We start from the raw sequence: 18,521 nt of genomic DNA, 5'->3' as shown, positions 1-18,521 counted from the left end.
TCTAAGCATACACAGGATTCTTGGCATGAATACTAACGGCGTTTAACAGCTTTCCAACCGCGTTGACATAGTCTTTGACTGATATTCCTTGTCCGGAGTCTATTACCAGCTTTTCGAGTCTTTTTCGTGAATTACGTCGCGAGAGATAGCTCTGACAGAGGTACTCTTTCTTGCTGACGTTTCTTGCCTGACAGAAGGAACTTCAGAACGAAAAGGTTGACACAGGTTAGACGCAATATATTACTGTTAATCGTGACACGTTACCGAACGTTTCCTTTCGAACAAGCGAGATCTATCAGTTTCTCAACGCACATGTTCAAGCGCGGAATCCATTATCGAACACGAGCGAGAGAATTATGTCTGTTAGCTTTGAAAGTCTGCGACCAGGCGGTCGTAATTACGAGGCATTAAAATCCCATTAATAAAGAAGTGTTTCATTTTTCACGTGACGCCCGATACATAGACACGCAACGCTGATTCGTAACGTTGCCATCCGGGCAATAGTAGTTTGACAGAAATATATATTGGACACGATCGAGGCATTTATATCGAAGGAGTGGCTCGTATTGTTGTTGGAATTGTCGGTGCATAAAGAGTACTCGAGTTCGTAACTACGACAGTAATCCTCAATGAAAATAAACGTATGTAATCTCTTGCTTATCCTCGAAGATCAAGTTTACGCGAGCAGTTATTCAATCTCACGTAAATTCGTTAATAAAAATAATCTGACTCATTTTTTACATAAACTTGAAGTTTAATGAATATAATAGAAGAAGGAATTAATACCATGCAATTTAGAGCCTTCTGCATCGTAACACTAATTTTTTTTAAATTCCAAGTTGTCTCGAGAGAACAACAGCATTTCTTCCATTACTAACTCTAATTTTATTTCTAACATATCAGTCTAGCTTTCTTAACAAAGCTTCCTTTGCATACTAATGGCATCATCAACACAGAAATCTTTAGAAAGTCACATAAATCATTATTGAGGAGAAACACGACACAAAGGAAGAAACGAGGAAAGAACGATAAAGCTGAGTCTCTGTGCAAGTAATTTCTGCAAGAAACGAACGTTTACGCGATCTTGTATTTTATTGCATCTTTCAAATGTCCATTGACGAAGAAGACTATTATAAGAAAATGTTTTCGTAAACATGAGAGGGAAACTTCGACTCTACAGTTGCTTCGACAAAGTGAATTTCAACTTTTGTTGAATTTGTACCCGTGAAAAATCAGAAATCTCCCCCTTTTGACTACTTAGAAGGTTCCATAGCACTATGCTCATTCATCGACGCGAGAAGGCGATCTAAATTGTGAAATTCTCTATACACGTTTGCGACGTTCAAAATTGCAAACCGAGGTGGAAAATCTGACAAAACCACAAGATCAATACTCGCGCTGCGATACAAATTTTCTTTCGAGAAGAAGTTTAGAAAACTTTCTACGAAACTGGAAAAGAAACAAAGGATTCTTAATTTAATTCCCACATCTTGAAACAAATAGACTGTAATTTTCTCGATAATAGAATATTTAGTAAATTGGACTTTCAGATATTAATACAAGTCAACTTCTTTGGAATTTAAATAACGGTTTCATAGCCGTGACATTTTCTCTGCAACTATCCACTTCATAAATATTGTTTCGGATTCGCAGTTATTGCGACCAGTAAACAGCCGTCTCGACGGTTACCGGTATTTACAAATTTTTTGCTCCCGGTTTCGAATCGAACCCAGTCGAAACGCTTCGATACTGAGCTCAGTTGTCGTATCGCCGCTGACCGGATCACTCGAAATAAACTGTGATTTCTATTCCGCTAGTGATAGTGACGCTTGTGTACCTCATCTTTCCTCCTCGTACGCCACTGGTCCACGGCCCTGACTCCGAAACCATCATCCATCCGCGTGCAGAGAGATGTCGACTCGGAAATGGTTGCATCGAATCTCGCACAAATATAAATTTACGAGCTATTGTAAGTAGTCGTTCCAACAGATATTATTAAAGATTAGAAATGTGTTCAATTGTTCATACTGGACGACATTTTGCTGGAGATAAAATGTGAAAACATTAAAACAGCAACAAAATAGAATCACCTGAGACGACGTCTCCTACAAAATTATTTTTTCAGTTCTTGTAACATCCTATTGATACTATATCGAGTACCATAATTGAATGTGACGAGACTAACTTTCCTCTTTAGTAGAATGGCAAACCATACGCATATTAGTATACATTAGCCGTCCGAGTTTCTGTTGACGAAACTGTTATCGAGTGAATTGTGTATTTTTAGTCTATGACTGTGATTGCTGATATTCAACAAGTGGGTTGAGGCATGCACAATGTTATTGGCAATTTCCTCTTTCACTAAACCTGAGTCACTAAAGGTCTCGAATAATCTTCGTACGCTATATTTACATTCTGTTGTATCTATAAATTATACCCTTATCTTAACTAGTCAGTTTGACGATTATAATCTTGTGAGAATAAATTTGTTGAAACGCTCGGGCCGAAATTTTTAATGTATTCGATACTTTTAAAGTTCCATGTATTCTTAAATCTTATAATGTTTAATACGGTACAATTTTCTCTTATATTTTGGGAAACGATTCTAAATTCGCAGCCATTAGCTCGGTGTTGCACCGATTTCCAGGTCTCACCACGAGGAGGTTGCTGCGAGTGGAGACCCGAAATGACATTAAAGGAACTTGCATTTTTTTCTTTTGCAATGATACTAAATTAAGAGTAACGTGACTGATCCTAGAATTTAGAATTGTTTCTTAAGACATAAGAGAAACTCGTAAGATTTAAGAATACATGGAATTTCGAGTGCATCGAGTGCTCCAACGACTCTGTTTCGATAAATTTATCCTTGCCAGGGGTATAGAAATCGTTTAGACGTGGCAAAAATTAACATTTTCTAAAAAGTCCAAAGCGTTTAGGTCGAGTGTTTCGCGAGCCGTGATATATTTAAAAAATTTCGTCCAGATATATTATAAACTCACTATCTACGGAGTAAATGTTTAGAATATCGTTATCAATATCGAGATTCTGTCAGAATTCCACCTGGACGACGAAAATCGCGAATTAATGGACTAATAGCGGACGTTAAAATCTACTTTTAACAGCGGAAGAATGTCGGAAATGAAAACGTGTAAGCCCCCATCGTCCGCGATAATGACAACGAATGACGACACTCCATTAACCCAGTGGCCCGACGAACGATATAAAACGGAATTAAAAGAACAGGGAAACCCCCAGTGAGATCCAGAGACACGTGTACCGGCGGAATAATTAAGCGAGAAGCTCGAGTGGTGGTGTCGTCGACGACGACGTAGAAGTGGTGCTCGTTAATGAAGCGATACACCAGAGACTCCTGACAGCCTGATTCTGAGGAATCTTCGCGAGAGAACCGACTACTTTTTTTTTTTTAGAACGATAATGAACCAATTTCGCGTTCGATCTAGCCCCTCGTCGGGGCACGTCGTATTTCTTTGAAATTAATTATCAGGGTAAAAGTACCGAGAGTTGACCATAGTCTACGAAATATCAAATTATTATGAAACAAAAACGGGTAGTTGGTGTCGCGGAGGAAGAGGATGCGTTTGCAATCAGAAATAGAATCAAATAAAGCTGGTTACTCCTCGGCAAACGAACACAGGATAAATATGGAAACTATGTTTTCCTTGTTGATATGTAAGAGCAAATACAAATCGCGTAGATATGTAGAACATGATTTATTCATTCGACGTTTCGGGTTTGGGGGACTGTTTGATTTGGATTGGATTTGCGCGGTTCAGTTGCACGAGTATCTTCCGTGGATTTTATTTCTTAGCCGCTCGATATTTCCCGACGTCGGCATGATATTAAATCTAAACGCGATAGATATTAGAATAAAAAATTCCCCAACAAATTCAGTCGTCCTGGAATAATCCTGGAAATTTTTAAACGCCGTACGCGCTCTTTAATCGTAAAGTACATTATGAATCGTCGGTAGAAAAAGAAACGCGCGATATACGTATAATTAAAACACGTAGGAGCGGTAATTATGCAATTAGGATAACCTGTACAGCGAAAATTTGCATTAATCTGAACTCGTAGAAGGTCCGGTACGACTGTCGTTTTGAAAAGTGACTGCCACCGTATATTTTTTCGACGTCCCCCATTAACGCCACCTTGTACTCCGCCGAATGTTCCACCGTTTTAATTAACAGCGTCATATATCATCGGACACGCGGAAGGGAACGACGGTGGTTTGTATTTCATCGGGTTTTTGCGATCGGTGACAGGTGGACTGCGGAATCTCGAGGACTCGCAAGGAGGTGACGAATGGTAGGGAAAATAAAGAAACGAATTTATTCCTGTACCGAAAGCAGGGGAGAACGATCGCGGAACTCCCGTGGACGACGATAGATAGAGAAACGGGGAGATGGTGCTTCTATATTTCATTAAACATCTTTATTTTTAGCCAAGAACCCGTGTCAGGACTCGCGAGAGTTTCCGACGCGAAAAGATTCACCAAGAATCTTTGGCAGAAACGTGAACGAAATACGAATCGTCAAACAAGAGAAATGTTCTTTATTTTTACGACTTCCGAATAGGCGAATTAATTTTTTTCTATATTTAGAACGATGCATTTACGAGGGCTGGGCGATGTTTAAATACAAAAGGTAACTGGTAAATTTTTATCGAGATTATGGGAAATAATTTCATTTTTGAGATTTCAAAAGACCATACTTAAACGTCAGTATACCTGGCAGATTCAGTTTCTTCGTAAATTGTGTGTTCATTCTTTTGTTAATAATCATTTTCGTAAAATCGGATGCCAGTGGTTTACGAATAATGATTTAAAAGCGTACGGTTCAAAAGGCACGACGGAACTATCGAACCGTTAATTGCAAATAGAAAATTACGATCTATCTGGACAATACCGTGCAAGTAACAAGCGCATCGGAGTCAATAAACCGATAATACAGCTTTACGATGATGTCTTTACTATCGACAGAGAATCTGTCTGTACGGAATGAATGTATTGTAATTGCGCTCGCAGTGGCTGCAGGTGTTACGCGAAAATGTGTGACGTTCCGCGGGAGAATGATTCACTATCCAGAACCTAATCGTTGAAATCACGCCAGATTGTCAGCGGATGGAATTTCGGCGATATTTGTTAGGAAGAATCGAAAATACGAGCAAATTGATTGTTTACCTAACAAACTCGATTGTGAAAACGTTATTACAAATATAACAAGCTGTAGGTTTTTAAAATTTTAATACGAAAATTAGTGTTTCAGTTATAATAGCAATGTTAGCGAGAACGAAACCATTTAGATTATTTATTTATCATCAATAACGTAACACCATATTTCGTTACTGCAGACCTTTTTATAAATTCAATTAACTACACGAAAATGAACGTAGAATTTGTGACTAAAATACATATTTTAGTTAGAATAGTCAGTGGGAACGAAACTATTAAAATTATTAACTTTCAATTGATTCAGATTAATTTATCATCGATAACGTAACATCACATTTCGTTACTGTAGAACTTCTTATAAATTCAATCAAATTAACGATATCGATAATTCGATAATGTTGATAATGCAACTTGACCGAATTTAAAATTTAATTTCATATTACACTCGAGAGCGATCGATACTCGAGACTTCTACCCGAGGAACACTAAAAAGAGTTGTTTTTTCGTGAATATTTTTCTCAAACCCTGTTCATAATAGCATTTTCAAGCTCTCTATATTTATTCGACTATATTCAAAGCAAGCATCTGTTTTATTTCACGGGTGAAAGATGGTTAACGAACGAGCCTGAAATCTTTATTCGTTATTCGTGGACGAAGTCGGCCTGCTCGGAGGTTTCCCAGCATATTCGTAGCTCTGGATCGCGTGGCTAAATTATTGCGAGCCGGAAAATCGCAGTTTCGTTGGAATCTGTGGTGGAAGGTGGCCGCGGAACTTTAATCTCAGTCGACCGTCTCCCAAGAGCGATAACTCAACGACGATAGCAGTCAGACAGTCTCTTAAGCCACCTCCTGGTAACGCTGCTACTTATAAAGTGACGTTTAGGGCCACGTGCCGCTGGCAATACGCGATCAAGATGATCGTAACGTTTATGGAATGCTGCTCGTAAAGATTCATGGCGGTGGAAAAAAAAGAAACGAAACGATTGTACGTATTGACGAAGAAACGACCGTGGCTGGGTTCGCTCGTAAAGAACGCTTCGCTGGCCAAATTTCGTAACACGTGTCGCGTCTGCCTTAAAATTAAAAAGTATAAGTCACGTTACGTTAGCTTCGAGGGGAAAAGAAACACGTGAATAATGTGGTCGTTGAATATTTAATTCGAGGCACAGACTTTCGCGTTATTCTTTAACTAGCCATCGATAAAGAATTTACTATCATTTATGGTCAGTATATCGTTTTCAAATAGAGCGATGAATTATTGTTTCGGTATGCGAAGAAATAGAAAGGAAACGCATTTCAATAACTCCAATGGTAATTGCTAGCATACTAATGTCAGAGTTTTTCAGATACTTTTTTCTCTGCTGTCTTCAAAGTGGTGTCTATCGACCCTTTAATAATCATTCTGTTCCCCGTACGAGACCACTGTGTTTCCAGTATTTTGCTAATTGGGGAAAAATACGATAGGTTAGCCGAAAGTCTCCCGTTGTTGCAATTTTTAACGAAGTGGTTCGTAAAATGTCAAAGACCGCCAGCAAAGGAAATTTGAAAATCTGCTCTTCCAACGACGATCGCCATCCGCGCTGCACAGACGCTTTTAATTGCCACTGCGCCTGTCCTTTCGTGCATCTCCATTCATTAGCGTTAACCAGGGGTGTCGACTAATCCAAAGATAAGAAGGAAGAGGAAAATCGACACGGTGGATCGATCGAAGCTCGCGACTCCGAATTCGAGCCGGAAGACCGAGAATGAGTTAACAACGAACAAGGGAAAACTGCCAACTATTCGGGCGAGGAATTTTTTTTCCTTTTCTTTCCTTCGCGCCAGACAATCTCGCTGGTTACGACAGTGTTACACTCTAAAATTAGGCGGACTTAGCTGGAGAAATGAGATTCTGAACTTGCTGCGCGCCTTACAGGACGCTCCACAAAACGTGGGACTTACAGCACGTGCTAATTTAGAATCACTGACGCGAGTCGAGGTAAACAACACTATTTTATTAGATCGAGAGACAGATTTTCCATTCTTCGGTAAAAACGACTGGGGAATATCAAGTTTAACATATAGTTATATATTTTGCAATTCTAGAGTAAACAAGAATTTTGTTTTGGAAACCTTTTACGAATGATCTAGACGAAAATGGTGCACGTAAAAATATATAAAACGTTTCTCATCGGGGCAATATTTTAAAAAATTCGTTCGAAGCACGCGTCAAATTTACTCGGACATAAAAGTAAAAGAACTTGCGGGAAACGTTTAATTCCATACTTCAGGATTCTTGTTAATAAAGAATAAATAGTGGAGAAAATTCTCTTTAATACCCGTGGAGCCTTTGAGCAATGCTTTACTTTATATTATATCTGATATTACTTGAAGGGAAAAAAGAAACGCCGACCAGAAGAAGCTTTTCCTATAATGGTAACTGTGCTTTAATCAGGGCTTGCCTAATGGAGCTATATTTTCCTATTAGACACGTATGCCGTCCCATTATCTTGTTACGGAGGCAGTTGGAGTCGACAAAACTCATTTGGCAAAGAAAGAAAAAAAGAAAGGAACGTTCTACCTCGCTGAACGAACTTAATTTTATATTATAGTAATTACTTTTCTAGCCATTCAAAAATTTCACAGAATTCGTTAAATAAATCGATGTCACTCCTTTCGAGTAAATCTTAACATCGCAATTACGAAAACATATTTTCGTGAAATATTTATTTCAAGTACGATTATTTGAAACTTTTTTAATACTTGTTTATGCAACTTCCTTCGAACGTATGCAACGTTGGTATTAATCGTTATATAAATATTCAGGCAAACATACATTCAATGAACAAGCTTCAATATATCCTTCAGTGCTTTTCTAAGAATACATTCATAACGATTAAATTAAAATTGTCCAGATCAAGATGAATTACTATACGATACGATTCACGAAGGTATCCACTTGTATCGTGAACGGTGGATCTATCTGGACCCCAAAATAACAAACTATTCTACTAATTTATATTCGTCTCGCGAAGATAACCAGATTCCTGTGATTTCTATCGTCGAATGTCGCGTACGAGTATAATTGAATAAAATGAAACAGCCTTTCCTTCTCGCACGTGTTACCGTTTTAGCGGAGTTTTAATTAAATTCCGTATTAATTGGACCGTTACATTGCATTATCCTTTCGCGTAACTATCGTCGCGCTATACGAGGCAGTTTGTAAATTAATAAAACTCTCTGGCGGGAATAAAATGGCCACAAGTTTGCGTTAACGCGTCGCGCGAGCCGTCGATGCCCGCGTTTATACAATTTCAACGTAATTCAGAGCGGTTCCTCCGCGTCTGACAAATTTAATATTCGCGCGACACAAACGGAGACGCGAAAAATCGACGATAAAGGCGATACTACGAATTCTGCGAATTTGGAATTCCCGGGCTGCGTCGACGACAACTTCGCTTTGAAGATAGAATGTATTGTAAAATAAATAACACGTCAGGTTGCTTCTTTCACGCCCACGCTTACGTTGCTGTTGCGACGCGTGCTGGAACCGCTTTCCACTATTGCGCTCTTTGAACTTAATTTATCGTAGCACGCGAAACGACTGTGCATTTTCTCTGCGAAACGACTATCAGTTACTCTTATTTCGCTCGTTACGCCACTCGAGATCTACGATTGCCCGACAGCGCGATACAATTAAATTAATAAGTCCGTAATTAAATTCGAGAGTAAATAGTGATTTCGATTTAGGATAAATTTAAGAAGAAATTATCTGAAATGGACCAAAATTCAAAATCTTAGTATCTCAAGTGTCGAATATCATTAAAACTTCGATTCGAAGTTTCCTTTAACGATCATCGTTAACTTCAGGTCAAGTTGAACCGGGTTAAAAGCGCGAGGATTATTGTTGAGAATTGGAAAATCGAAGTTTCTGTTAATTTAAGTGTCTACGTATTTTTATTAATATCTTCGTTGCGCGTTTCGAAGCAGTTGATTTTGAATAGATCCTAATTCAATGGTCACGGCAAAGACGAACCGCCCAGGTCAACTTTAATTGAAGTAAAACTTTAATTTCGAAAGGATCCGCGGACGGTTGAATTTTACGTGGTGACCGTTCGAGGAATTTCCAGGACGGAGTAATTGGAAATTCATGTGGACGAATCCGGAAATGCATTCTGCTGAAGGATATTAAAAAGGTTTCCATCTTTTCTAATTGATCACGCGAATCCTCTAGACGTCAGAGGAGAAAATCCTCCGCGAAGCTTCGCTATCAAAATAAATGGGATCCACGAAATAATTCCCACTTGGAAAGACAACTTTTCCAAAAAATTATCGAATATTTCTATTTACGATCTTACCTTGTCTCGTACTTTGAGAAGCGATTTCTAAGAGAAGAAATCTTTCGTCAAACTACTATACAGTATATTCGAATTATTTTACAATATTATATAACGAATAAGAAACAGCGAATCTCCAAGAATACGTTCGGAATGTGAAACATACCGCTGTAAAGATTCGTCCATCGTGAGTAAAGCAGTAAATTGGAAAATTAACTTTCGCGCGCCATCGAAATACGACGACGAAAAAGAATGTTATTAAGATAAATGGAAGTAATTTGACCCGGTGGGGAGGCAATTTGACGGAAACACGAATACGCGAGACGCCATTTTCCGGAATTTAGAATGCCAATGACAATATATACATTTCCCGAGTCAAGACTCAAGACTCGCATCTAAATTGCTTGATATAAACTCCCACGTGGTTCGGTTGGCACGCTCAACTTCATCACTAACAAATTAGTGTCGCGCAAACCATGTTTCTACAGAAATTTCTGACCGAGTAATTGCACCGTAACTTTTATACGAATAGTTTGTAAGCTTCCACTATCGATTCGTAAATAGATTCGACGGAACAAATTACGGCCTCTTAACGTTTCACGAACGTTATTAAATTATATCTAAAAATAAATTTTATCCCCACGATATTCCAATTTAATCCGCGGGCGAATAAATGTCACGCGATACTTTAAAATTAAAAAATATTTAACTCTCTGTAACTCTTTCAGCCCAACCGTACGTTCAATTTTTTCAATTCGATGCGTTTCAATGGTTACAAATTAATCCTTTTGGCCCGTTCAAGATCATTCGATGGGAAATAATTTTTGCTCAGCGATGGGTATAAACGATTGTTTGCAAACAAGGACCGGGAGTCCAACAAAATGAAAAGGGCCCGTTGCTACGATATATTCATCTTCGTCAAATATCGAAAACTTTATTTTTGGACGAAAAAGCCGCCGTTGCTATCAATTTTCTGGAAGCAGCATCAGCTTTTCTTTCGACGATACAATTTCCTCGACACAAATAATAACTTCACCGTGGAAATAAAATGAGCGATGGGATCTCTGTGAAAGTTCCGAAGCGTGTATCTTCTTGAAAAATCGCGGAACGTGGGAACCCTGTTTCCGGATAGATCGAATCGAAATTTGTCTCGATATCGCTCGATATTCGACCAAGGAATCCATGAATACGTTTCTTGGTCACGATACGGTTGCCATTACCTATACTTCGATATACAACAAATCGATATATGGTATACAATAATAGGAAACGAATGAAAGACTCAGTGTTTCTGTTAAAAAATACTTGTAATTATAAAATTTCAGAAACTCGTATTGCCTAAACGGAGGTTTTGTATTTTATATTACTCTTCCATGAGTTTCTACCGTTCTCATTAATCTCTTTGTACTTGAACTCTATCTTTGCGATTACGCGTCCGTTTCCTTCGTCTATTAATATTTTTCTTTGCTATCACAAACGCCACCACGTTCGTTACTCCTGAAATCACTGTTCGTAGTATCAATTATAAAACTCTACTGACGCAACAACCGAACACTATTAAATTTTCAAAAAATTTCTGTGCATATTTGTTAGATAAAATTCATACGTAACGTGCTCGATTATTCGTTTTCCGTGTCTGTTAGCGTTCGTTACCCGCGAAATCTTACGTTCTGATGGCAGTCATAAAATTCCACTAACGCGACGAGGAATATAACGAAATTCCATCGGTCAAACCGAAGGAGACATTCTCGTTTAACGTTTCACCCTCTACCTTCCTTACCCACGTCACATTTATTCTCCGTTTTTGAACCTGACATTTATTCTTTAGCGTTTCCATCTCCATCGGGACGCGTTCCGTTACGAAGAAAAGTAATTCACGGCCCTTGCGCGAAACGAATCCGCCGAACGACCATCGGTGACGAAGAAGAGATCGCAAAATGGTCGCGGAGAGGCGGACGAATGTTAAAATCTGCAATAGCGGTCGTAAAACGACTAGCATTTGCATATACAATCGAAAGTTCTTCGCACAAAGATCCGTGACATTTCCGTGTCGGAGTTGATATTGCGACACGACGCGAGTTAACCATCGAACGATAATCCTTAATTGCTTAATAATACGTTCAGGCCAACGCATGCATTTTCGTTAACTCCAAGTCCAACTACTCCACGTTTTGCAGTTTCATATCTCTGCCAGAAAATTAATTATTTCGATATACGAGTGGTGCCATTGAAATTATGAAAACAACAGTAAACACTCTCGACGTGAATATTCATTATTCGAGATGACTTCGCGATAACTGTAGACCGTTAGATTTTATTTTTAGGAGTATCCCGAAGCTTTTTCCGCATTTACTGTGAATTTAATCGCGTTACAAAGCGCTTGACAAATGCGTTTTTAAATGTCCAGAAGTGTCGTTAGACCGTTGCGAACGACAGCGTATCTCGAATAGTTTCTGTACGAACAAATAGTACAAAAGCTCCTCCTCCCACGACTTGTCATATGGGCATAAATTATTCTTCCCCTTTCAAGAACCGTTGCCGTTGTGAACAGCGGTCTATTAATTTTACAGTGAATTTCACTTCACGAGCCATTCTCTCAAACAGTAATTGCTGCTAACAGGAGCAGAATACCTTTAAAATTTTATTGCCTACATGCGAGTAACGTACCTCATTTCGCAGCTCTATTTCTAACTGGGAAGTATTATTTAATTGTCGCAGGCATCGTCTTCTGATACGATTTTAATTAACACGGTTGGTTTCAATTTTAACCAAACTCGATAAACAATATTCTTTCTTCGTTTAGTTTAACTTTATCGCGCCGTAATATTCGTGGTAATATAGTTTATATTGATAGTATTAAACATAGTTTGGGAACTGGGATCGTACACAACAAGTAGAGATAGACCACGACTTCCTCGATGGCTACTGTGCACAATAGCCAGACGGAACATTAAGACTAAGCGTTAATCTCGATAACGGATAGAAATAGACCTGTTGTGCATACAGGGTGTCCCAATATCTCTGGTACAACCGAGAAAAGAACGATGAAAATAGAAAATAAAATCTTCCCGTTCGATGATGCATTTTCCAAGAAAATTGACTTTAATTGCAATAGAGTACTCGGGCGTTCGTGTAAGTAGAAACAGACATACGCAAGTGTTCGATCAAATAAATTTTCAGATTCAATCACCTCAAAAACGAAGCCTCAATTTTACGTGACAGACTCATTAGTATTTTAGATCGTATCGATACTTTTCTCGCTGAGGGTTGGCTTTTTGCGTCATGGCTGAAGGTCGGTCGACCAAGCGTTAAAGAAACATCGACGCCAGTCGCAACGTATGCCCCTTCGAGCCAAACGTGCTCTCTCCTTTGACATTTCTTCCTATTCAACGGGGGTATTAAGGTGCTCCAGTTAAGTGGGACACTCTCTACACGACTTCCAGACAAGAAATGGGTTAAAAGAGAGAAATAATATTCCAGTGCGTCTAGGTTTCAGCACGAGAAGATTAAGATTATTGCAACGGACCCTTTCGGGTCTCAGAACAGCACAAATTTATGGAGGTGACCTAATATTTAAGGTTTACCAGTTAAATGGGACTCTCTGTACACAACAACAAAACAGGGAAGAAATTAATGGAAGGAAGCACTGCTCTCAGTACATCTAGATTTCAAGATTCTTGATTGTTATTGCAACGGATTCTCCCAAATCTCAAAACAACACAACTTATACAGTAGCCTTATATTCAAGGTGCACCAGTTAAATGGGACTCTCTGTGTACAGCTTCCAACTAAAGAAGAGGTTAAAATAAGGAATCACTGTTCAGGACATCTAAGTTTGAAGATTTCCGATTCCCATTGTAATGGATGCTCTCAAACCTCAGACCAGCATAAGGTGACCTAATGTTTAAGGTGCACCAGCTAAATCTCTCTGTATGCAACTCCTAGCCAAGGAAAAGGCTAAAAGAGGTTAAAAGGAAGTTAGGTTCGAGCACGAAAGGGGCCAAGAATTGCTGAGATCCTCTCGAAGCTCAAAACGACACCACCCCACGAGATATCTTGATATTTAAGACGATCAGGTTGAGTGTACCATCCTGTACACGACTCCCCAAAGTAAGAGCCAGGTTAAATCGGGAAATTAACGTTCGTGCAGGTCTGGGTACGAGCACGAAGGGGTTAAGAATCTCAGTGTTATCGGGATCGCTACTGCAACGGATCGTAGGATCGTATCCCGGGTAGGACGGTCGGTGGATCTCCTTGGGAACGACGCGTTCGTAGATTTTATCTTCGATTCCGTGTAGAACAACGCGCAACACGGTATTCCGCGTTACGCTTACGAGCTTTCCGTGAAAGCTGGCGCGGCACACGTGCGCCGAATGCGAGCGAACTCGTAAATACACTCCGCGCGGATTAACACGCGGCCGTCACGTGGCGCGTGTGTTTCCACCCTTCTCTCCCCATCCCCACGCGTGTCACTCTTTCTCTTTCTCCGGGATGGTGGCTCGTAGGGTGGCCCCGTGGCCGGGGAATTCGAAAAAGAGCAACGCGAGCGCTGAGTTATGTCGCTGGACCGAAAACACGGCAAGTGCGAACGCCACCTCCGGGGCTCTTTCGGTCCCCGGGATTAATACGGTATCGCGTAATGCACCTACGATGCATCGCGTTACGATGTTTCACCCTTTCTCCCCCGACCCCGCCTTTTTATACGCGTACGAAACATTAACGACAGGGAATAATGCAAATAAGTGTGACCAACGCGCGTTGGTCGAAACATGGCCGCATTGTTAGACCTCGTGCTGGCTATTCCAGCCACCAGGTATCCTTTAATCGCGCCATAAATCACCGACTTTTTCCTTTCAAAGCATTATCGGTGAATTAATAAATTAATCTTGCTGCCCGGTGATCCGTTAATTTTTAACTGGGAATATTTTTAAGGCAATTTGCAGCGGTTCGAACTTGGCTGTTATCGCGAATGAAAAGAAAAATACTATTACCGTGTTATTTATCTTGCCTATAGTAATGTACTCGATCGATAGGTGGAAACGATAATCCTCCACCGTAGCAAGCGTAATCTCCGACAAACGTTGAATAAACGTAAACGATTTAAGGCGACCATCGACGGAATTGAGATACTTCGGCGGGGTCGTGGCTAAGTCGTTCATGGAAATGTACCTGGCCAGATTATTACAGACGACTGAATTTCCGCTGGAACGATACATGAACGCGGAGAGATTTTAGACCCAGAAATGGGTGCTGCGAGAGCAAATCCGGTTATCGAGAATCGCGACTGAATATTTAATAGCTTGTATAATCGACAGCGAAAAATGAAAGAACCTTTTGTGCCTTTCCCTAAAATTCAATCGGTGGACTATGGATTTTACGAATCCAACGACGAAAAAAATCCATTTAAAATATCAATCCTTCGCAGACACGACGCACTCGAACTGAAAATTTAATTCTCTCGGATAAAGGAACGTGAAAAAAAAAGGAAATAATTTACCGCTCGGTAAAATGTAAATCGAAGGTCCGGGATTCTTCGAGCGTCGATGAAATTTGCAATTCGTCGACGACTGTCAAAACTGTTCGCGTACGGTAGCAAAACGCGAATCGAAAACCGAATAACGAAAACACCGTGACGCGGAACAATAACGTCAAACATCGCCGGGAACGCGGTAAACAACGATTTCGAGGTCAACGACCAGCGCGAAAAAGCATTTCGTCGCCTCCAAACTAAATAGAAAGCTGGTCGCGAATTTCATTTTCGCCGGAACGAACGACTCCTTGATTTCCTCCGCACAAAAGCCTCGTTACCAACCGTGTTCCTTGCGACCTGTGGACTCGACCACGAAAAATCCCTGTCGTCGCGAACGACGGGGATGGAAAACGTTAAAAGGTGAGAGCACGATATCAGCCAAGTGGCGTTTCAATCCCTCGGCCGGTTACCGGCCTACCTGTGGCTGCCACCCTCGTTTACCCCTTTAATTCAGCTTCCCTGAGACTATCGGGCTCCCAAGCTGGTTCAACTGCTTCTTTCGTACTGCATCGAACCATAAACATTGCCTTCGAATTCGCGATCCAAGAAGAATCGTCCATAAATTCGAGACTTCGTGGAAAACAATCTCCAAGCTGTGAGTCGAATTTCTCACAGGGCAAAGTAAAAACACTGCTCTGGATCGAGTCTTCGATAACACGAACGCGTTAAAGAATTCTTTATTTCTTATTTTATTTTGAAAGTGAGATCTACAAGCGTTACACCAAGTCTGTTTATTTGCAAACTAATATCAAAATATTCTCTCTTAGGAATCGTTATTGAACATTTGTCGAAAGGGTAAAATTGAATGAATTACAGCATGTTTTCATATTCTTGAAATCTGATTCAATCTCAATTTGGTTGTCGACTACATAAATAATGTTTTAATCCCTTGACATACAATGACGAGTCTGACTCGTTACAAGTTCTTAATATAAAGTTTCACAATCATCAAGTCTTATATATTAAAATCAACACATTTTTACATTGACGAGGTGTTCATAAAACAAATTTATTCTTTTTCGTGGCCATTCTTTATACGAACAAATTTAAATAAAATTGAATACTATACGTTTGAAAAATCATATTAAGTCGTACGTCAAGGGGTTAATAATGCTATTAAGAAAGTTTACACTTTCTTCTTTTCATTTATTTAATTTTTGAATATTTTAAACCTCGACAATTCAGTTGACTTCGTGTCTTACAGTTTATGAATTCTGCGTTACATTCTGGAACATATAGAAATGTTGGAAATGCTATAATACCAGTCTATATTATTCCAGGATTTTACGCGTTTTCTACAATGTTACGATGCTCTTCGCAATTACGTCTCGCTTCGTACATACTCTGGATCTCTGCATTAATTCTACGGAGGAAAAATACACGACGTATTCCTCCTCGCGCACCTAATTACAGTATCCATATCGACTACGAGCTCGTTTTCTCCGAGAGCTCACAGTGTCAAGATCTGCTCGCGAGTCTTCTTGCATTCCCTTCAAAGTTCGCCGCGACCGAATAATCGAGATACTTCGGAAATAACGCCTACGTTAACACCACTTTTTTGTTCGTTGACCGACTTTCCAGTTTCGAACTTTAATCTGGACTCCCCTTTTTACAAACGCCTTTTTCCGATGCGGACTCCTCCGCGTATTTCCCTTCGTTCTAATTCACCCCATTCTCTAACCACGATTATGATATTCTGCAATTCTTTGGATGGAAACAAGTGGACGTTAAATTACGTAAAATGACCACTGAACAATAAACTGTTACTGTATGAAACAGCAATAATACCCATCTGGACATACGGAATTCAGCTGTGGGACCGTGCAAAAAATCTAACATAGATATAATTCTAAGCTCTTAGAACAATTACAGCTGCTCTATGGTTCGTCACCAACGAAAGTCCACGCAAAGATCTAAACAGAAATTATGTACGGGACTATGTAAAACAGTATAGCAAATCGCGCAAAAATAGACTGCAATCACATTCCAATGAACTGGAAGTACTCAACGATAATGATAATACAAGGAGACTTAAAAGAACTAAACCAAATGATCTAATGACTGACCTCCACAAGGAAATCATTTTTCATTAGATCATTTATCAAAATTACTGGAAGGCTCTCTCTGAGCCTGTTGCAGTTGCAAAGGAAAAATAAATAAAAAAAATTCTTTGGATCTTTCATCCCTTGCGCAGACTTCTTAGATCTTCGAGACCTAAAGTTTTCTATACTGAATTCCTCATTTTCCAGTCTGAGGCATTTTTCTCTTCGTTCTGTTATCGGTTCACGAGTTTATTACAATTTTGTGATCGTTTCTGCCCACTTCTGTCTACGTATACAGCTGCGTTCTCTCTGTTTTACCCCTAATATATTCTTTCTTCCCAATCTAATAAATAAATCTCTACTAAACCGATCACCGGAGCCTGAATTCCTCGAGTCCCCGCGTCTCCCCGATAAACAGTCTCGACTTACTTAGGCCGCATGTTGGGTCACTCCATCGGCTTTGACAGGTGGTTAAGCTTCTCCACGGCGTTCCTCCCTCGAAACCAGTCGCCCCTCGTATCCCTCCGACGCGATAGTTACAGAACCCGACAACACCCAGAGTAAAACTTCACTCGCGATCACCGGAACAACGTCCACCGATCTCGGATCGGCGATCGAACTCTACCTGAGGGGGAAACGCGAGCCCTACTCGGGGTAGCCGCTCGATTTTCGATGTCCACTCAAAGGGGCCGACGGTGGCGCCAATTTCCAAGGTCACTCGTGAAGGTCAACGTACTTCCGGTATCGAGGCGACGATCTTGCTGTCCGAGCCCGGTTTTTACACGCGACTCGACACGCGTCTGACAGCCCAATCGCCTCCACGGTCCACCACTCACTGACAACAGTCCCTTCGTGACACTTGCCGCTTCCTTCTCGATTTTTCTCCCTCCTAGCCTCCTCCTACTCCGCGACTGCCGCCTGGACGTCGTGTGCTAGACGTCGTGACGCTGATCTAGGCACTCTCCGCTCTACCCTTTCCTTCGCCTTCAGATTTACTTTGATAGCGACGACCCTGACCGCTTCGAGGCTACGACGTATCTTATCTTCGACGATCGTCACCCCTGAGAGGGTCGGGGATGAAACGGTCGAGGATCGGTGGCTGGCGACACACGCTCTTCTCCGTGGCTTATGCCGGTGGCGGCCGATTCAAATTCGCTCCCCACGTGGCGGCGACGGCGTCGTCCTTGCGACTGCCATCGACGCGACGCCCGGCGCCGGGCAGAGCGTCGCCATCTTGCGGCCGCCGGTCAAATACGGTTTCAGCGATGCCCGCCACTACGAATTGCACGTGACTTTTTCTTTCTCTTTGTCGCCCGAACGAACCCTACGCCGCGAGGACGGATCTCGTGCACGCAACTACGTTTTCACGGTTCGATTCACCGAAACGCGCCTACGTGCCGGGTTACCACCCCCCGAAATGGCTCTGGGATTTATTTCGACGT

General features: G+C 40.8%; 1 protein-coding gene across 14 annotated transcripts in view; it reads right to left on the bottom strand.

Annotated features, from left to right (window-relative positions):
- Mp (collagen XV/XVIII-type protein multiplexin) overlaps positions 1-18,315 on the bottom strand; it is a 301,479-nt gene extending 283,164 nt beyond the window's left edge. For 5 of the 14 annotated variants that reach the window (XM_076776816.1, XM_076776814.1, XM_076776812.1 and 2 more), the window contains exon 1: positions 17,509-18,312. In XM_076776816.1, coding sequence (XP_076632931.1) covers positions 17,509-17,519 — 11 coding nt within the window. In that variant the 5' untranslated portion in view covers positions 17,520-18,312. Of the gene's footprint in view, positions 1-17,508 lie in introns of all 14 variants that reach the window. The other 9 variants (XM_076776815.1, XM_076776813.1, XM_076776825.1 and 6 more) reach the window with 4 other exon arrangements.
- Between the last annotated feature and the right edge of the window lie 206 nt (positions 18,316-18,521).

Source organism: Colletes latitarsis, chromosome 11, assembly GCF_051014445.1.
Source record: "Colletes latitarsis isolate SP2378_abdomen chromosome 11, iyColLati1, whole genome shotgun sequence".
In the NCBI taxonomy this organism is placed as follows: Eukaryota; Metazoa; Arthropoda; class Insecta; order Hymenoptera; family Colletidae; genus Colletes; species Colletes latitarsis.
The sequence above is the reverse complement of the archived record's forward strand: the minus strand, read 5'-3'. Positions and strand labels throughout refer to the sequence as shown.